At 40.8% G+C, this 21440-nt stretch overlaps 1 protein-coding gene across 4 annotated transcripts in view; it reads right to left on the bottom strand.

Moving 5' to 3' along the window:
* Positions 1–677: 677 nt before the first annotated feature.
* The window catches only part of eys (eyes shut homolog), a 223109-nt gene continuing 202346 nt past the window's right edge, over positions 678–21440 (bottom strand). For all 4 annotated transcript variants that reach the window (XM_061790502.1, XM_061790504.1, XM_061790503.1 and 1 more), the window contains 8 exons: positions 15678–15850; positions 11465–11647; positions 9569–9735; positions 9015–9159; positions 5044–5206; positions 4788–4960; positions 4507–4668; positions 678–3134 (listed from right to left, as the gene is read on the bottom strand). In XM_061790502.1, the coding sequence (XP_061646486.1) occupies positions 1948–3134; positions 4507–4668; positions 4788–4960; positions 5044–5206; positions 9015–9159; positions 9569–9735; positions 11465–11647; positions 15678–15850 (2353 nt within the window). In that variant the 3' untranslated portion in view covers positions 678–1947. The remainder of the gene's footprint in view (positions 3135–4506; positions 4669–4787; positions 4961–5043; positions 5207–9014; positions 9160–9568; positions 9736–11464; positions 11648–15677; positions 15851–21440) is intronic.

Raw genomic sequence — 21440 nt, 5'->3', positions numbered from 1 at the left:
ATATTGCCATTCCCCCAAAGGAAAAAGCGTATATTTATTCCACACTTACACTGTCACCGTCACAAAATCTTTATTAACTCAAAAGACAAGCATTTGGTAAAATTTTACATTGATAGACAAGTGTAAATAAAGCTTTACCAGTGTAAAATAAATTAAAACTGCAGACCCTTTGACCTAGTAATGGGGAGGGAACAGGGCCATTTTCTACATCGCTTATCCTCACTTGGTTCCGGGTATGCCGTAGCCTATCCCAGCTAACTACGGGTGAGAGGTGTGGTACACCCTGAACTGGTCACCAGCTAATCCTAGGGCACATATAAGCACAACCAACCTATCATACATGTTTTGGGGATGGCTGAGGAAACTGAAGTACCCAGGTGAGGTGCTCAGAACTGTGTGTGTGTGTATATATATATATATATATATAGTGTATGTATATATATAATATATGTATATATATATTATATATATGGATATATATATATATATATATCCATAAATATAATATATATATACATTATATATATATATACTATATATATATATATATTATATATATATATATATACATTATATTATATATATATATATATATAATATAATGTATATATATATGGATATATATATATATATAGTGTGTATATATGTATATTGTGTATATATATATATAATCACCATCAATATGAACTATTACCTGTGAGGGGGGGGGAAATTAACCAAAAAATTCAATTCAAAACGTCAAATGGGAGTCTGCACACACCTGCAGGTTGAAGTATCCAATTCCAATGTAGCGCCTATATGCAAGTGCCTCTGACTATCCCAATAATTTTTAGCTGTATTAGTAGGCTTTTCCTGACATTTTTCTTTTGAGCAGAAGCCTGAAGTTTTGTTCTAAAACTAGTATTTGGGACTGTTCTCAATTCCCTCATGCTCCACTGTAGGCAGTGTTCTTTTGTTGATGAGGATTTTTGTGTTTATGCCAAACATACCATTTAGATTTGTGGCCAATTGTTCAACATTGGTCACATCAGGCAATAACACATTTCCCCACATACAAGTAGGAGATTTCAAATGTGTTTTTACAATATTTTTAAACCAAGGTTAAACGTTTTGGCTGCAATTCCAAATGGTATGTTTGACGTTCATACAACACTGCTACCTACAGTGGAGCATGCAACATTGTGCTTTGATGCTCTTTTATTTATTTATTTATTTAATTTTTTAGCTGGAACTGGGGCCTTTGTCAAGATAGAGGGAATTATGAACATTTTGAAATAGGAGTAAGTGTTAGCACCAAACCTTAAGGCTTCTGCTAGAAAGAAGAAAACTTGATTTGGGGTTAATCAGAGGCACTTTAAATGGTGGCAGGTGTATGCTGACTCTAACTTTGGTTGAATGTGATTGGTTAATTCTGAACACAGCCTCATCCCTAATTATAAGGTGTGTACACTTGTGCAACCACATCATCGCAGTTGTTTATTTTTATTTCCCCTCTTGAAAATATTTCCAATTGTGTTGTCTAAGTTATAGGCAACATTAATCGAAAGTTTAGAAATTATCTTGGTCTTGTCTTTTTAAATAACAAAAACCTGACATTTGAAGAGGGGTGTGTAGACTTTTAATATCCACAGCTTGCTGGAAATAATGTTTGTTGACAGGTAAGCTTCTCTAGTTATTTTCATTAACCATTATGTGTTTACCAACGTGCATTTTATTTTATCACCCAATCAATTTGTGTATGCAATTGCCTGGTAAGCTGTATTGCTCATAGTGTAATAAGCAGCTAGTATTAGTATTATCATTACACTTTGCCTTTTCGCCATCAGTCCCTCTGGCGACATCTCAAATTACTTACATCAAATGATCTGAGCTATTCAAGCCTATATTCCTAAAAAAAACCTCCAAACTATTCAAAATTTACCTTTCTCACAAAAGCCATTTTCCCTCCTACTCATTGCCATTGTGAACATTAAAGCCCTCGCTGCTTTTTAAAAACACAAGGGGTTCGTTGAACAAATAAACATTTCTGAGATTTCCTTCAAAGTTCCTTGAAAACAACCCCGATGTCACGACGGTTACGTTTGTGTACATTTCAAATCCTCCAAAGTACAGTTGCCCCCCGTAGTTCAAGGCTACATATTTCCCAAGTGGGTCCACATCCACATGAATGATTCTTTCGTTGTTCAAATGGACTTGAATGACTGTACTGTTTACTACAATGGAGACATTGTGCCATGTGTTGCAGCACAGCATCTGACTATTTGAAGTCACCGGGAGAGAAATCCTCTCCCCGAGATTAAGTGCAACTTTAAGGGCCCCCCTCTCAAGGCCCACTGCCAGGAAGTCATCATCTTCATGTCCTCCCTTTCCCATCCACATGATCAAACTGTCACTTGTGTTTGTGAGAAAGATAAAAGAAACGTGAGTGTATCTTAAATTTCTCTGGTTGTATTTCAGATCAATGTATTTAACATAGGAGTGTCCCACAAATTTTAACGTGTCTGTTGGTAGCTCTCTGGTGCAGTACCTCCCTCCCCACCCGAGGGGGCAAATGCAGGTGTATGATTTATCACTAACAGGCGTGCATATGGAGCTATGTTTGCAGATGTTGTTGACACAGCTTAAAGACTGATTACATGTTGGCCCTGTCCATGATGTTGGGCAGTCACATTTGAAGGACTCACTTCCTATTGCCCTGCAGTGACCTCCATTGTGGCACACCTTGTACCCACAGGCGCTCCCATCCCAGTCCCTGACATTTGCTCCACTGAGAGCCCCGTTTTCCGTCAACTCCAACTCAAGTCCGTTTACAATCACTTCTCTAATGCTGCCTGTGAAGCCCGTCGGCTCCCCTTCGATGGCGTCTGCGGACACAGAGCTCAGAGAGGATACGCCCCCAACAAAGATGTTGGTGGCAACATCCAGTGTGCTCATCCCCTCAGTCGCATTGTGTCTGACCTCCTTGCCGTCCAGAATTAGAAAGCCCTGTTGACAGATCCGGCCTGCCTTCACTGTGTGCCAGCTTCCAGTGTGCAGGTCTACTCTCGTAATAGTCTGCAGGACGTGGAGACCATCCCCCAGATTGTACCGCAGCTGGACAAATCTTGATGTCAAAGAGAGGCAGAAGAAATCTCCTGCAGAAAGGAAATAATAATGAGTTGCTCGGAAGACATTTTTTATTTTTTTAAAGCTGTAAGATATAATACAAACAAAAGGCAAAGGTATCCTGTTAAAACAAGCCCAACAGAATTGAAATACGGCGATGTGTACCCAAACAACTCATGGTGAATTAAAAAACAACAACAAAAAAAACACCATCTGTAAATCAGAATTATTCTACAGCGAAAGCAAAGGCTGTTAAATATGGTACATTAGAGGTGGGTACACAATTAAAAAAGGCAGGTATTGTAGTAATATCATTTAAACTTTTGCAGGAAGAGTCAGTCTAGGCCACCTATGTAATCCATTCATTTTCAACACCGCTTCTCCTGGTTAGGGTCGCGGGACGCTGGAGCCTATCCCAGTTGACTTTCCCCCAGCGAAAGGCGGATTACACCCTGAACTGGTCGCCAGTCAGTCGCAGAGCACATACAGACACAGACAACCATTCACACTCACATTCACACCGTCACTGAGTGGGAACTGAACCCACCTATGTAATTTACTGTTTAATATTTGCATGTATCTAATATTGTTGAGGCGGCACGGTGGACGACTGGTTAGCACCTCTGCCTCACAGTTCTGCGGACCGGTGTTCAAATCCCGGCTCCGCCTGTGTGGCGTTTGCATGTTCTCCCCATGCCTGTGTGGATTTTCTCCGGGTACTCCGGTTTCCTCCCACATCCCAAAAACATGCAAGCTAGGTTGATTGAAGACTGTAAATTGTCCTTAGGTGTGACTGTGAGTACGAATGGTTGTTTGTTTACATGTGCTCTGCAATTGGCTGGCGACCAGTTCAGGGTGTACCCCGCCTCTCGCCCGAAGATAGCTGGGATAGGCTCCAGCACGCCCACGACCCTAGTGACGATAAGCGGAACGGAAGATGAATGAATGAATGAATAATATTGTTTACTGCTGTGTCGTTGCTGCAAGGAGTTGCCGCTTGAGTAATTGTTTACATCCATCAGTAAATGTAAACACAGTATTATTGGATATGGGTAACAGATATAGGCACTACATTGGAATTGGATACTTCAACCTGCAGTGTAAATCCAGCATAAGGAATACAAGGACCTCAAGACAACTCCCATCCTTTGTGTTTGGATGGCAACACATAATTTAATATTTCAGTAGACTGAATTGGCCTTCGAGTTATGTTCATGTCAACTTTAAGAGGGTGGTCTCTTTAAATCAGATTTGTGTGAATTATTGTTGGCAGCAAAAATACCCTGTATTTTAAGGAACAATTACCCAAATACGAGCATCAAATTGAATATCCTTTTTTGGTCATTCCAATACTATGAAGGTCTGTTTCGGTTTATAACCTAGTTATAACCGACTTATTACCAGCTCTGTCTCCAAGATGCTGTGCAGCATAGACAAGGATACCACCAGGTGATAAAGGTTGGAACTGCATCTGTAAAACAGTCCTGTGTCTCGTATTCATTGGGGGGAAGGACATCCAGGAGGAGTGCTTTCCACTGAAGAATGGATCACTGATGCTCACAGCTGAAATGGGGACAATAGAGCAGTTAAATAATTGAACAGCAAAACTGCTTCCTTGTTGACAAAATGAACAGAGAAAAAAAAACACGTGTAATGATGAAGATTGCGTTTGATGGTGTGACCTTTCTCGCAGTAGATTCCCGCTGTTCCCAGGGGGCACTGACAGGTATATCCATTTGGAAGAGGGATGCAGGTGGAGCCATGGGCACACAGAGGCGGGGGAGTGTGCACAGCATCGCACACCGACACTGTCTCCGAACAGAGCGCACCCTTCCATCCAAAAGGGCACTGGCAACTGCGAGAGGAAAATATGAGCTCCTAGCTAATGATTTTCCCTTTCACCATACTTAGAAGTCTCTATTAAATGAGCGTACTTACTAAACAGACGAACCAGAGTCCACACATGTTCCTCCATTCCTGCAGTGAACATGAAAACACAGGTTGACACCGCACTGACCCACACTTCGTCCAAAGGCTGGCTGTCCCAGAACTTGGACTGTTCCATTTCTTCTTGTTCGGAAGTACATGTCAAAAACGCACCCTTGAAAAAAACAGACAGACAGTTAGAAACACACAATACACATCATCAGTTAAAGACAGAGCTGAAATTCCATGAAAGAAATTAAAACATGCATTACCACATACCACAATAACCCCCAGTTACAATGCACTGTACATTTCTGAGATACACAAGGATGACTTCAGAGCATCCTGATTGGATGATTTCATAAGTTCAATGATGCTACTGTCAACATTACTCAACATGTCTTTTCTGTACAGCTTGCCATTGATGTGCTTGGAGTCGAACTGATAAAGCTTTCAAAAAGAGTATGACATTTGTTTGAGGTTTAATCTGCAGCATATTCATGTTTTTGTTACAAAATAACACAATTGCATGTGAATGCTCCAAAATGTTGTCGCCAAAGTCAAATCTCACTGAATGAAATTAATAGAGGATTACAGTGCATATTAATATATACTGTGGATAGATAACATTAGATACACAGATACAATGTAAAAGAAAAAAAATAAGCACAGTTAAGGATGACCTCATGGTACTACACTGACAGGCACTGTTGCTTTTTTTGTTCACAATCTTTCAGGTGAACTTTTGGAAACATAAATATGTGGGTTGATAAATTCATTTCCATCCAGGCAATATTTATACTTTGGCCTGTAAGTGCAGAGAATGGGGGAGTTATATAAATAACATTTAATTGCATTGACCAACCTTCTGTCCTGCATTGGTCATGAGTAAAAACAGGATGCACTGGAAATGTCATGTTCATTCATTAATATTCATTCACTGATTACATATATGCATTGATGGTTGCAGCATTGGAAATGTACTGACATGTATTTTTTTGATATAGCTGTACACTCTGTAAATGTCTGTGCTTCACATCGCTCTGAATTAATGGCCCTAATAGAACTGTTTCCATGGAATGGTGTCGAGCTCACATTGACAGACTGATTCATTTCAGGAGTCACCGCATCTTCTCTGCCACCTTTCCACAGAGGGAGTGTGGATCTGTTGATAACTGGGAGTGAAGTGAATTATCAGTGTGTTCACTGCCAGCCATCATGATTAGGGCTCCAGGAAGGTCACACAGATCTGATTAGACACCCATGAGTTCTCATTCCATCCTCAGCACTGGGGCGATGGCGCCACCGGTGTCTAGTTTACCAATATAGGGACGACGCTGGGTCAGGTGGCATATGTGAACTGTGTTCCCCGTAGCTGATTGAATAAAAAAAAAAATGTTTTTTTTTAAAGCTTTTCTTTCAAAGGCTGAATTGAAATGAATGCCACACTCATAAATAAGACACAAATACATTCCAGTCCTTGGACACAAAAAGCTGCTGTTCAGTTCAAATGGGTCTGCTACAGATAACAAGCCTGAATACTGAATGTGGTTATAATGATATTCTTCAATGTTGTCACCATTTTCAATATTTGCACAACAGCAGGCACAGTAAATAAACACATTACTGTATGAATGATTTAAATCGCAAACAGGTTTGGGGACTAGTTCTCGTTAATAATAATGTTTTAGTAACATTATACCAATCAAAATCTCAATAATGCACGTTATAATGTATTTTAACCAGAAAAAGGTGACCAGACATTTCCACACAGTGGACCTACACAAAGTGTCAAGATTTAATCAAGCCTTTGGCGGCATGTCTTCTTTCGTTCAGATGTGACTTGCATTTCTGCTTATTACGTCCTTAATTCTGCATGGTTTGACTGTATTGCCTTTAGTCGCCAGGAAGTCTACACAGCAATCATTATGCGGGGGAGCAAATTAGACAATTGGAAATTCATCTCCTGGAACTAGCATATTTGGAGGTAAGTAACATGTTTTTAAATTGTATTTAATTGCGAAAATTGTTCGATTTGGTGAAAAAGTGCAAAGGTTCAGTGGAAGCAGACCTATGAGAAATGGTAATCTGTTCTTTTGCCATTGTTGTCTTGTTAAAGGATTTCAAAAGTTCAGCGGCATACTTTGAATGCCAAGTCATACTTCTGCAGTTTGGTGAAACTAACCCAAAAGTAACACAGAAGTAGTGTAAACATAATTCAGAGGAAATAATATTGCAATTTAATAACTCACAAATTACAGTAACTAGTAAATTCAATATAATTTGCCTTTCTCCGGGTACTTTAATTTCTCTCCCCGTTCCAAAAACATGCATGCTAAGTTAATTGAAGACGCTAAATTGTGGTATCCAAAGTACGGCCCTGGGGCCATTTGCGGCTCAACAACAATTTTTCAGCAGCCCCCAGCATGCACAAAAATTACATTTAACACGGCCTGCAATCCTAGTTTAAAAAAAAAGCGTGGAGTTGGGCAGCGTGAGAAGTGTGGGTGTAAAAAAAAATGGGCGCCACTACGACTAATACTGTACATTGGATTGATATACTGTACAGATTCTAGATAGGCAAAGACGCAAATAAACTAATTACAACTAAAATAGTAAAACATTTCTATTCATAACACTGTAGTAAATAAAGATAATCAATTTTTTAGAATCAAACTTTTTTTTTCCCACTTTCTGCTCCGTGTTGAGGTCCGACTCATGAACATATTACATTAATTATCCTGACGAAATAATTTAAAAATGGGCATCTTACTACAGTTTGCGCTTGTTTTGGTTCTAAATGTGGAGATGAGATTTGGCTACTGTTCAGTGCAGGGGCAGATCTATTCCAGTGAGATCCAGGGCCGTCAGGCACAACCAACGTCTTGGAAACATCCTTAACTATTTGCCTTCTCACCTTTAACAGAATGCTGTGATGTAGTAGTTTTTCAAAATATCTAGATTATATGAACAATATATAATTGCTTGCTTGATTGGTTGATTGATTGATTGATTTTAGTCATTTGAATTGAAAGTCAAAGTCAAAGAATTTCAAAGTGAGGCGGCACGGTGGACGACTGGTTAGCACATCTGCCTCACAGTTCTGAGGACCGGGGTTCAAATCTCGCCCCGCCTGTGTGGCGTTTTCATGTTCTCCCCGTCCCTGCTTGGGTTTTCTCCGGGTACTCCGGTTTCTTCCCACATCCCCAAAACATGCATGGTAGGTTGATTGAAGACTCTAAATTCCCCATAGGTGTGAATGTGAGTGCGAATGGTTGTTTGTTTGTATGTGCCCTGCGATTGGCTGTCGACCAGTTCAGGGTGTACCCCGCCTCATGCCCGATGATAGCTGGGATAGGCTCCAGCACGCCCGCGACCCTAGTGAGGAGAAGCGGCTCAGAAAATGGATGGATGGATGGACAGTTAAGGGTGTACCCGAAGATAGCTGGGATAGGCTCCAGCACACCCGCGACCCTAGTGAGGGTAAGCGGTACAGAAAATGGATGGATGGAATTTCAATGTGGTCCTTGCATCTATTAGATTTTTCTATATGGAGCCCTCGAACATAAAAGTTTGGACACCCCTGCTCTAAATTGTCCATAGGTGTGGCTGTGAGTGTGAATGCTTTTTTTGTCAGTACTGCGACTAACTGGTGACTACTCCAGGGAGTAGCCGGCCTCTCGCTCAAAGTCAGCTGGAATGGGCTGCAGCTCACCTGTGACCCGAATGAGGAAAGTATAAAAAATGGATGAATGAACACAGCATACTTTTTTAAAATTGTAATTATTTTCTTTTTGTAGGGACTTGATCGCAGCCTATTGCTTAAAGATAGGAGCAATTAAAGGTGTTGTTACAATCAACTTGTGTGCTCTGTTCTGGCCTCTCTTTTCATTATATGCCTCCCCTGTGCTTACAAAGGCACAGCGATCCTGGGATGAAGGCCAAGTGCTCTAAGTGCATGCTGCCGAAAGTGGCTTTCTTACCCTGAAAGCCTTGACGGAACCTGGAGCCAAGTGGCAGCAGGTCAGGTGTGTACTCATTATATCCGCCTACAAAGAGTTGCTTGACAGCATCGAGCCCCCGCAGCGGTCCCGGAGATGAGCCCGTTCTGTTCCTTTGTCCATCAACCTAAGAAATACGTTGTCAATACTTGAGCGAGTAAATAATTAAAAGTCTCAAGGGTTGCAATGCATGACCTTCAATTGATTAGCTTCACATAGATTCACACAACTTGTAAATATGTGTTTTTGCCTCAAATAAAAAGACTTGCATTCCACCATTTTTTTTCATTCTGATCTTTGGTCCAAAAATAATGAGCACAAGCCTGACTCGTGAGACTGGAGCATCATTTTCTGCCCTACATTTCTGACATTGTAGAGGACAATTAGAAAGAGAAGAAGCAAAAGCATTACGATGCTCTTTAAAAAAATGTTTGTGATTAATTAGCCTTTTTGTAGGCACAGCAGCTTCTAGCCCTTTTGATGCCTTGCAATCTGCAATTTACAGTCAAATAAAATTTGTGCAATGAACCAATCACCTTCAGCCATCCTGTTTTGTTGGTCCTTCCAAACGTGACAATGTGGATGTCCATGTGGAGGTTCAGTCGATCTGAGACAATGGTTGCTATACCTGAGCCAAGGTTGAATTTATAAAGAATTCTCCCCTTTCGCACGCCCAAAACGAGGAAGTCGTCGCCATCAGTGCCTGGAATTAGAAGGCGTTAATGAATAATGGAAAGTGCATATAGTACAGTTAGGTTATAAATATATTATAAATAGCATGAACTCTCACTGAACTGGAACCCACAAAAACAATTACCCACATTTAAACTAATTTATACATGTGCCTGCTTGAAGGCACACTGTAGATGACAATGTTCATCATTGCAACCACTGTGGTTTTGTGTAACTTGATCTCATGCATTAATGAAATAATTGTGCTTCATCGTTCTGAGTAAGTGATCAAAGCTGACACTTCATTAAAGCAATTATTGTTTTAGTTGTTCATGTTTCATCTTTTTTTCCTATTTCACCTTTGAATCTGCACTATTTCGGACTTCGCTGCTCTCTCTCCTGGCAGGTATTTCATTATTAATATTGTTCTTGTGTTGTTATTTTGTTCTTTATGAATTGAACTCTTTAGAGAACACCACAGAGGATATACGAGAAAGTTTTTTCTTATTATTTTTTAAAAACTATGGTCTGCTGATGTTACGGTCACATTAGCACATCTGAACACGTTAATTCAAAACAATGGATTTAAAAAGGGTGTTCCAAAAGTCACTATACACTTCCTTTTTTTCTATTTTGTTTCAGATATCAATCAGACGTGTGGCCATTAGCATTTGACAGGTTTGCAGCTTTATAAGCAAATCATTCCCTTGCCCTTGGTTCGCCAATTGACACTGGAACAGCGTTATAAAATTGACGTCTGGCAAGTTTTTTTTCTTGTACCCGATTGCAGTTCAATGCCACTTTGAGAAGTGTTGTCAAAGGTGTGTCAAATGTGTCGGTAGTCTTGTTACCGGATGCACCATGGAAGAAAAATGGCCCAATCAACCTAGTGACATGGCACAACCAAACCACTGGCTTTGGACAGTCTCGTTCATGCTTAAGAATTCCTGCTGACTTTGATTTACCCCAAATTTGACAGGTGTGTTGTTTTACCCGACAAGAGAGATTAAAGATAGACTCGTCGCTGAACCGCATGTTTTCCAAGAGCTGAGGGTCATTTTTTACACGAGCATCATCATCTTCCACTTGAAGCCTTTGAACAACCTGACTGACTGACTTCAGCACTCTCCAAGGCATCCGCTGAATTGAACTTTTGTTGACGCTGAGTTCCAACACAGCCTTCCAAATAGACTAACCCTGGCTTTGTGTGCGTATAAGTTTGGTGTTTTCATCAGTGGAGGTATTAACACAGCTTCCGCTGTGTGGTTTGTAAAGAACAGATCCAGTTTCGAGAAACTTGTCATGGACAGTGTAAATTGTACTTTATGTTGGAGCAGTGTAACGGCCATAAAGCTTCTCAAACGGGCCTTTAACTGGATTCAGTGACAGAAAAAGTTCTTGCCAGCTTTCAATTTTGCAATGCTGCTGCAATGTCATTTGGCGAGCCATGGGCAAGGGAATGATGCGCTTACAAAAACTGCAAAGCCTAAGCTACCAAAAGCTGATGGCCTCACGTCTGTCTAAATGATACCTGAAAGGAAACAGGAAAAGCAAGTGTACAGTGACTTTGGGGACAACTCAGATTCATGCCATGTCATGCCAACATGCAACACTCCTTTGAGCAACAACAACTGAAAAACTGGGGTTGGCATTTTTGGTGCCCTGCCATTGTTTTCATTTAAAAAACTGCAGTGGATTTTGTATCAGAGTTTTTGCTGAGATGCAAAGACCTAATCCCTGAAAGTGTGCAGGTTGCTGACCTTGTCCTCTGTGCCCAGCGAACAGGATCAGGTTGTCTTTCACAGCAGAGGAGCTATTGGCCAGCGTGAACTTCAGCTGAATCTCGTAGAAAAAGCTGAGACTTGGAATGTGGGAGTAGGCCACAAAAGATGTGTAGCCAAACTTGTCTGTACCACTGAATCTGGTCCGTGTGATATTGACTGCTGCAAAACAGAAAGACACATTGGGAGGAAACTGTGTCCTCTCCATCACAGTTTGCCAAAAGATGGCACTATTGCCACACAGTACCTCAGTGGAGCGAGTTAGATCCTTTCAGGATGCTATTAGATGATGGCCTGTTTCCTAATACTATCACCTCTCCAGTCACATTCTATTTCCATTAGTAGCTATTTGGGCTGAATTTTGGCAAGCAGCCTCCAACTGCTTCATCCTCTTGCTGCACACAATGGCAGCACAGTAATATTCAATTCAAGTTTAGTTACAGAGAGTGTATTGGTTGCAACAATGCTTGCCACCTGTATTGAAACTCTACATTTGATCTTGCACTGCGGACTTAATGTTAAATTTCATAATATTTCTGAAAATGAATCCCCCCAACACACTGAACACAGAACTGATATTCTTGACTGAAAGATAAATTCATGGTGGCTGTGACGGCAAAACAGGCTCAAAACGGTGTGCTGCAATTGTCACCCTCGTGCACATATATTTTTTATTATTCCCACTATGGGCCCTATTTGCTTATTGTTTTGCTGACTCGCCTCTCGATTAAAGTAGACAAATGGTGCTGTGTTGCTTCTGCTTTGCTCAATTAACAAGTTAGATGCTAATGGTGCCTTTTTTTCCTGATCACATAAAGATATGTGGACATTGTCAGTTTTCAATATTGTTATTACAGTTTTTACACCCCCACCACGAGTATGTCATATGACAACACACTGATAATGACAACCACAATCACACCATTGAAAATAACATGCTGAACTACTTCATCAGAACTAAATGGCATCGAAGTTAAGCATTCAAAGAAGTACTACAACACAAATAAAATAAAGTTACACCTTTTGTCTGAAACATATCCATTTTAAAATAAAATTAAAACAAAAAAAAGAAAAAAATATATTTTTAGAAAATTCAAATTTTACTTTCTTCTTTAACAAGCCATCAAATCCATCCGGCGGCACGGTGACCGACTGGTTAGCACATCTGCCTCACAGTTCTGAGGTTAAAACCTGGCCTTGCCTGTGTGGAGTTTGCATGTTCTCCCCGTGCCTGCGTGGGTTTTCTCCAGGTACTCCGGCTTCCTCCCACATCCCAAAAACATGCGTGGTAGGTTAATTGAAGACTCTAAATTGCCCGTAGGTGTGAATGTGAGTTCGAATGGTTGTTTGTTTATATGTGCCCTGCGATTGGCTGGCGAGCAGTTCAGGGTGTATCCCGGCTCTCGCCTAGTTAGCTGGAATAGGCGCCAGCACGCCGCGACCCTAGTCAGGAGAAACAGTTCAGAAAATGGATTTATGGATGGATAAATCCATCTATCCGTTTTCGATGCCAATTATCCTCATTAGGGTCGTGGGTGAGCTGGAGCCTATCGCAGCGACTCAGGGTAAAGGTGGTGTACTACAACCTGCACTGGTCACCAGCCAATCACACCAAGCCATGAAAACTATATAAACTAATAATTGGACACGGACTACTAATGAGGTTCACCACGTTTGTATTTCTTGAATTATTTATTCAAATCGTACTGCTGAAGTTTATTTTGACATATGTAAGGGCATTAAAAGGTCAGACTTGTCATCATCTTCTGCTTGTAGCCCTGCATTAAATATAAACATGACACTGCCGACACTTTGATTCCGACCCAGTTGACCTGGGTGAATAATAGGTTTAACATTTGTTCGTGTTGCGCTACATTGAATGCATCACATTACGAAACACTATTCATTTAGTGTAGGTTAGAAAGCATATCATTAAGGAAGGTACTTGTCGAGGGAGCTGAATGGTGTCCGGAAAGCATTACCGTAAGTGCCCATGTAACGTGTGCTCTATAGAAATACTACACGCCTCATTAAATGCCCATACAAAAAAAATCAGTATAGAGGACTGAATTAGTGTGTAATATAGTACTTCTTTTATATGTGTCACAGTTTAATGACCTTAAGGACTCAAATCAAAACCAGTTCAAAACTAACATGTAGAGCAAACAAAGTGCATCTTATCTACATCCAAAAGAGAGGCCATACTCAATTTTTGATTGGAGGTATATTGCCTTTAATATCCTGCATGTTCAATCTCAACACAACACCATGAGGAAGCATGAGCAACTTGTCTGTGAAGGTAGATAAATAAATAATTCTGAGTGAAGTCGCCTCAAATATACATGAATGTTTCATGAACTCCACTAAGGCACTCCAACATCGGTTCCACTTCCTGTTCTTTCGTTACATTTCGTTTCCTGGTTGTTCAGAAAGCAACTATATCAATTTAAGTGCACTTGAGAGGAGAGCTGAAAATATCGCACTAAGGGAAGAAAATCTTGTTTACTTGTTTTCTTTTCTTCTGACCTTTAAACTCAGCTATCTCACCCACCTCGGTTGGCCGTCCTTTAAAACCATAAGAGTACTTGCTTTGAAAGAGAATAATCATCCCTGAGGGTTTGAAAAAAGAAATACGATTGCTGGAATGATGAAAAGGAACACTTTGATCACTGCAAATAGTTTGTTGGGTTGGATACCCTGAAAAACCAACAGGTTCCTTGAGTAATTGCCGAAGGTTATTCTATTCCTGTATGTATGTGATCACATGGCAGCTTATACTGTATTTAGTGTAAGTTTGACAGCAGCTGCCGCATCAGTCTGAAGACCTTTTTTTTTTTCTTCTCTTAACTGTGGTCTGCTCTGTACAATAAAATAATACAGAAAACACACAACAGTTGGCTCTTCTTTAGAATCAACAGGGTTCTTGGCAATAACAAAGACCGATCTATTAAATGATTTTCAAACAGAATTTTTTTTGAGTTTGTATACCTTTCAAAATCAAGAGGGGTCATGCTTTGACATTGATGAACAATGCGAGAAGGTTTGAGAATCACTTGCAGAAAAACCTAACAGGATATGACTAATCATTGGGCTCAGTTATTCAAGTTTAATACATATTTGGAATGAGGAAAGTGTTCTGTGGCCTTGAGACAAGCATGTAGTAAGACCCTTGGGAGTGATCAGCTGTGATTGTGCTGATCTTATCGGATGTTGGCAGGATTCAAATGTCAGGCGCACGCTTGGTACTGCACTGGGTGATTGAATTGCTGTGTCTGGCATGTGGGTGCTGGAGCATATCTACGATATGCCAAGCACTCTGCTGCTCTTTAGTTTAGTCATGCAAAACCTTTGCTTCTGAGAACCAGAGCTGACTCTTTCTTTATTGGCTAACTTTTTGGGGGGGATTCACAAAATAAACAGCTCTTAAGCAAATGAGTAATAATAATAAAAAAATAAAAAATGGAATTTTCCACTTTTATAGAGCAAAACTGTTGGAAAAAGTTGCTTTAAGTAAATACATTCTGATTAACTTAAAAGTCCTTTGAAATATTCAGCAAATCAGCTGTGAGTTTTGCTTTGATTATCCAACTTTATTGCTGGAGGAAGAGCACATTTCTACATCCTCAGCACAATTTTGTTCCATTAATCCCTTTACTTAACAACAGACACTCACTCTACCAACTGCTCAAGGCTCCCATTCACCAACTGTTTGCAGATGACTCCCTTAATAAAGCAACAAAATCTACGCTGCTCTGATGTGAGCGCTGTGAAAAGGGGCTGTTTTAGGAGTATAATTCGTCACTGAAAAGTGAAAAAAAGGGCCTTCTTTTGGACGTTCATTCACATGTATTTTGGAAGACTGAAAAAGCAAATATAATGGTCTCGAACACTGAAAAACGGTTGACTGTGAAAGTAAAAGTAAAGGCCATGCCTGGTAAGAATACACAGGCATGTCACCACCAAAATTACAAACCTCACAGCAGAGGAGCTTTACTTATAAACGTCAAATTATAATCCAACATACCTCAGTGAAAGAAAGTTTAAAGATACATTTGGATAAGACACAGAATTAAAAAGCAATTGTTGTGCATTCACATTGTGTTCCTACACAAAGTGACAGAACCAGCTACTGACCTGGCCTGCATATTACAGTGTTTTCATCTTCTGATTCTTGTCATTTTAAAAGACTTACCTTCATCACATAGTAGACCTTGTCTTCCATAAGGACAAAGACATACTGCTTCAAGTGGCGACTTTGGGATGCACGTTGCGCCGTGACTGCAGGGGTTGCAGTCACAGGTCATAAACTGGCACAGCTGGCCAGTGTAAAGTGGGGGGCACTCACAGAACCAGTCTTCTGAATCACTAAATGGTGCAGACGCACAGGGACACATCATTAGACCAAGAGGTGAAACATTATGTGGAGATGTGCATGATACAAGGAACTGGCTAAAACACATGTAAACTAGGAATACAGAGACACGCTTGGATTAATAAAACCAGAAGATACATGCATAGGAGAATTGCAGAGCACAGAACCCCACCAAGATGGTAAGATTGTACACTGAAAAAAGTACTGAATTTGATGATGTACATCGGTTGCACGTGATTAAAATATGGTAAACTGCTGTAATTTTCCCCTATTCGCCACAAAAATAATAGAATGTGTTGAACACATTTTAATAATTTGTTGGGCTGTAATGATTATTCGATAGAATTCATAAAAAGTCGATACAAATAAAAAGTTCTGGAAATGAATTTCATTATTGATTCGCGGTATCACATGATTACGACATCAGTCACTCGCTGCGTCGCGCCATTATTACGTCAGTTACCAGCTTTGTTGTTGCGTTGCACAGAGTAGTGGACCCAGAGGCTTTCTCATGGCCATCACATATTTGCATCTCTAAACCAATAAATATGCTTCACTTGGATGATGTCAGCACTGCTGGGTAACGATTGGACCCTGATTAACCAATCACAATCAAGCCCTGACACTTTCAGTGTGTGCAGTGACTCCAAAGGCTGACTGAAGAAACACATAATGGCGGCCTATATTCCAAAAGTCAAAGTATATATATATATATATATGCGGCACGGTGTACGACTGGTTGGAGCGTCTGCCTCACAGTTCTGAGGACCGGGGTTCATTCCCCGGCCCCGCCTGTGTGGAGTTGGCATGTTTTCCCCGTGCCTGCGTGGGTTTTTTCCGGGCACTCCGGTTTCCTCCCACATCCCAAAAACATGCATGGTAGGTTGATTGACAACTCTAAATTGCCCGTAGGTGTGAATGTGAGTGCAAATGGTTGTTTGTTTATATGTGCCCTGCGATTGGCTGGCAACTAGTTCAGGGTGTACCCCGCCTCTCGCCCGAAGATAGCTGGGATAGGCTCCAGCACACACACAAGCACACACACACACATCAATTCAAGGATCGTGGGTGAGCCTTAATCAATTGTTTTTACTTTGTATGCTTTCATCAATGTAATGTCGTATATGAAAGATTTAAATGAAGTGCATAAGAGAAATGGTAGTGAGGGTATAGGCACACCTGACAATCTTGATGTGGCAGTTGAGACTGAGAAGACAGAGTGTACAGAGGATGACAAAAACAATATTTTTTAGCAGATATTGTATAGTATGCAATGTGTGTTAATGGCCTTATTGTAAAGCTACTTGACCTTAACATTTAGAGTAGTAGTTGTTGTTTTTTCAATCATAATTTATTACTTTAAGAACTCTGGGATGTTAATGCAGCAACCTGTTTGTGCATCTATATGCACTGCCACTTTTAAATAATGTCCCATTTTTGAATAAAGGGTTTGGAATAGATTTTCTTAACCAATTAATTGATGAATCAACAAATAATCGACTGATTAATTGATTATTAAAATAACTGTTAGTTGCAGACCTACTGTCAGTGCCAATATCGTACAGTATATCACTTGAAGGCCAGAAATTGAAAATTACAATAAAATTCTCTGCCAAGTCTACAAGCGGTTTATGAAATAAGCAAACACTGTTTACACCAAAAGCCAAGGAACAACAAATGGAAAATACCAGGATCACAAGTGAGGTGCTGTCACCTTTATGCACAGTTTGCAGACCACACAGCAACACCTAATCACGTGAAATTTAGGCTAATAATAATAATAATAATAATAATAATAATAATAATAATATCTATTAATTTTTGGAACTGCTTAATAATAATACCAGCACATATTCCTTATTGCATAAATCTCCACATAGTTAATTGAAGACTGATATCATGTTCTGGATAGCGTGGTAGAGTGTGAATGCAAGCACAGCATTTGCATTCTGGGGATGGGGTGGTTGAAGGGTCCGTTAAGTGCAGACACCAATGAAAGCAAATGAATTACTTTATACTCCCTTTTCTTTTCAAATGTAGCACAAAAAAATGGGATCTTGCTATGCACATGTCGTACCTACTGTAGGCCCTATCCATGTTTCATGGGAATAAGTTGTGTAGTTTTTGAGTAATCCTGCCATCTAACACATAAACCAAACAAACCGAACCGATGGATGAAAACAACTCCTCTGGTTGTCTGGGTCAGAAAATGAACAACCACAAATTAATCTTCCTTCCTCAGTGAATACTCCTTGCTCGGCAACAGCACGAACCTACATTTGAGGTAACATGGTGGCGGAAAAGATGTGTACTAAAGGTATAGCCACAGTCAGATAGAGGAGGCGCTGCTTGGTTTCAGACCCATAAATTAATCATGTGTTTGGTGCAACAGCTTTGCGGGCTGTGTTTTTTTTTCTCCTTGAGAAACTGGCTTCCAGAAATGAAATATTTACATTCTGTCACCTGCGTAGTGCATTGTTAGACACGACTGTGTTATACGCCAAAGAAAGGATTAACGGCCTGCTAATGCCGTTTGTTAGTTGCAATGATACACAGCTGCATACTGTCGCTACCCATTGCTCCCATTATTTTTTAAATGTTACAGATGTAAATTGTCACAACAATCATTATAACACATTTTCATCATCATTCATCACATGTTTATATAAGAAGTCTGATTAAAATAAACTGCTATTTGACTTTGAATGTGGGCAATCTCTTCCTTAATGCTACGTTTACACTATGTTTCCAGCAACCATGACAGCCCCAAACATAGTGCACCATGGGATTTTGGACATTTTTTCTTCATATTGAAGTCTTGCTAAGTTTTCTCATGGTCTGTAGTGGGATCTGAGATGGAGCTTGGGGGGTAACGGCTACCACACACTCTAACTTACTGTGAGAATAGTGAAAAAAACAAAACAAAAAATGTGACAAAACACATACCAAACGCAGCAGAACGTGACAAAACCTGAAAAGGACCATGAGATGCCGGGGAAATACATATGCTTCGCAGCACACAACGGACCACCTATTACTTACTGTCAGGTTTTATTACGCTCACAACACTTTAACATGGCCGGCTAGGTTTCTCAACTGTGAAGTGAATACTGTGGAATTTTTTTTTTCAACAGTTTACAAATCTGTCCAGACATCCTCGGCAATAACATTGTTTCATGTCAGTCCTGTTTTGTCCACGATGGCCTGAAATGTGATTGCTGTGGCCACCGGGAACATAATGTAAATGTAGCATTAGGAGTGCAACACAGCCAAAGGCTAAAGTTACTAATTAAGATTAAAAGTGGGATAAAACTAACTTAAAAACAGCTATTCAAAAAACAAACAGCTGAAAAAAACGACAATTATTTAACTTTCATGTTAAAAATATTTTAAAAAAATAAACATCCATCCAATCGTTTTCTATAGGCTATCACTATCCTCAGTCGTGTCACAGGTGAGCCGTAGCTTATCCTAGCTGACTTTGGGAGAGAGGTGGGGTACACCCTGGACTGGTTGCCGGCCAATGGCAGGGAAAAATAATAACCAACAACATAAATCAGAATCAGAATCAGAATCATCTTTATTTGCCAAGTATGTCCAAAACACACAAGGAATTTGTCTCCGGTAGTTGGAGCCGCACTAGTACAACAGACAGTCAATTTACAGAACACTTTGGAGACAGAGACATTGACAAAAAACAATTGTGCAAAAAGATGCAGAGTCCTCTAGCACTTTGACTAATATTGCAATAGACCGGTGCAATGACCATTGTGCAAGGGGCGCTGAGACTTCAAGGAGTGTATGCGGTTTAAAGTGACGAGTAGCGCAATAATCTGCGACAATGTTGGTTGTGCAAATGTTACAGATACTCCTCAAACAGTGTGCAATGGAGCAGATGCTACTCTGGCATGAGTGGCCAGTATATGCAAATAGTGCAGCATGGCGAGACAACTACAGTGAGTGCACGAGTAATACATAATTGGCCCCACAGAAATGTGACAACGAACTCAAGTGAAAAAAAATTGCCAGCTTGTTGTAATGGGATTACAACAAGCAAGAGGGAAGAAGCTGTTGGAATGTCTACTAGTTCTAGTTTGCATTGATCGGTAGCGCCTACCTGAGGGAAGGAGCTGGAAGAGCTGGTGACCGGGGTGCGGAGGGTCCGAGAGGATTTTGCACGCCCTTGTCTTAGTTCTGGCAGCGTGGAAGTACTCAAGGGTGGGTAGGGGGGTACCGACAATCCTTTCAGCAGTTTTGATTGTCCGTTGGAGTCGGAGTTTGTCCTTTTTTGTAGCAGCACCAAACCAGACTGTGATGGAAGAACACAGGACTGATTCGACTACCGCTGTGTAGAACTGTCTCAGCAGCTCCGGTGGCAGGCCGTGCTTTCTCAGAAGCCGCAGGAAGTACATCCTCTGCTGGGCCTTTTTCAGGACGGAGTTGATGTTAGTCGCCCACTTCAGGTCCTGAGAGATTGTAATTCCCAGGAACTTGAAGGTCTCGACGGTTGACACAAGGCGGCTGGACAACGTGAGGGGCAGCTGTGCCGAAGGATGCCTCCTGAAGTCCACGATCATCTCTACAGTCTTGAGCGTGTTCAGCTCCAGGTTGTGTCGGCCGCACCACAGCTCCAGCCGCTCCGCTTCCTGTCAATATGCAGACTCGTCACCGTCCTTGATGAGGCCGATGACAGTGGTGTCATCTGCAAACTTCAGGAGTTTGACAGTCGGGTTCGCTGAGGTGCAGTCGTTCGTGTAGAGAGAGAAGAGCAGCGGAGAGAGGACACAACCTTGGGGCGCCCCAGTGCTGATGCTGCGTGTGGATGAGGTGGCCTCCCCTAGCCTGTCCTGCTGTGTCCTGCCCGTCAGAAAGCTGTAAATCCACTGGCAGATGGCAGGTGAGACGCTGAGCTGGAGAAGCTTGGATGAAAGGAGTTCAGGGATGATGGTGTTGAACGCTGAGCTGAAGTCCACGAACAGGATCCTCGCGTAGGTCCCTGCACTGTCGAGGTGTTCTAGGATGAAGTGCAGTCCCATGTTGACTGCATCATCCGCAGACCTGTTCGCTTGGTAGGCAAACTGCAAATGTCATCCTTTGGATAATAAATGCAGCTTTAACATTATATCAGACACAATTCTATAGACCAAGCAACCAATGGATGGAACAAAATGTAAAAATGAATCCTGCTCATGACCTTTCTGGCAAAAAACATCGCCTGTCTTCAGCTGTACAGAAAGTGACTTAAAGAAGAAACATGCGAATGAAATACGTGATCTCAATGAAGTCCAAAATCATTTGACACAAGTTCCGCATGCACAACATTTGTGTTTGTGTCTCCATGAGATTGTACTATGCAGAGAAGGGGAGAAGCAAGTCTGACTTCACTTTTAATTGGCTTGCTCCAAACTTGATTTGTGTGGTGTCAAAACAGTTTCTTACATTTGCCACTGGCAGCCACTTTGATGATGGAATCGTGGTCATTTTTGCAGACTAATCTAAATATACTCAAGCAACAATAGGTTGAAATTATACATTTGCAATTTACCTTTAAAATCGTTGTAATGGTGCACTTGCATGTCATAG

Source organism: Phyllopteryx taeniolatus, chromosome 11 (genome assembly GCF_024500385.1).
Source record: "Phyllopteryx taeniolatus isolate TA_2022b chromosome 11, UOR_Ptae_1.2, whole genome shotgun sequence".
NCBI classification, from domain to species: domain Eukaryota; kingdom Metazoa; phylum Chordata; class Actinopteri; order Syngnathiformes; family Syngnathidae; genus Phyllopteryx; species Phyllopteryx taeniolatus.
This window is presented reverse-complemented; position numbering and strand designations above follow the sequence as displayed.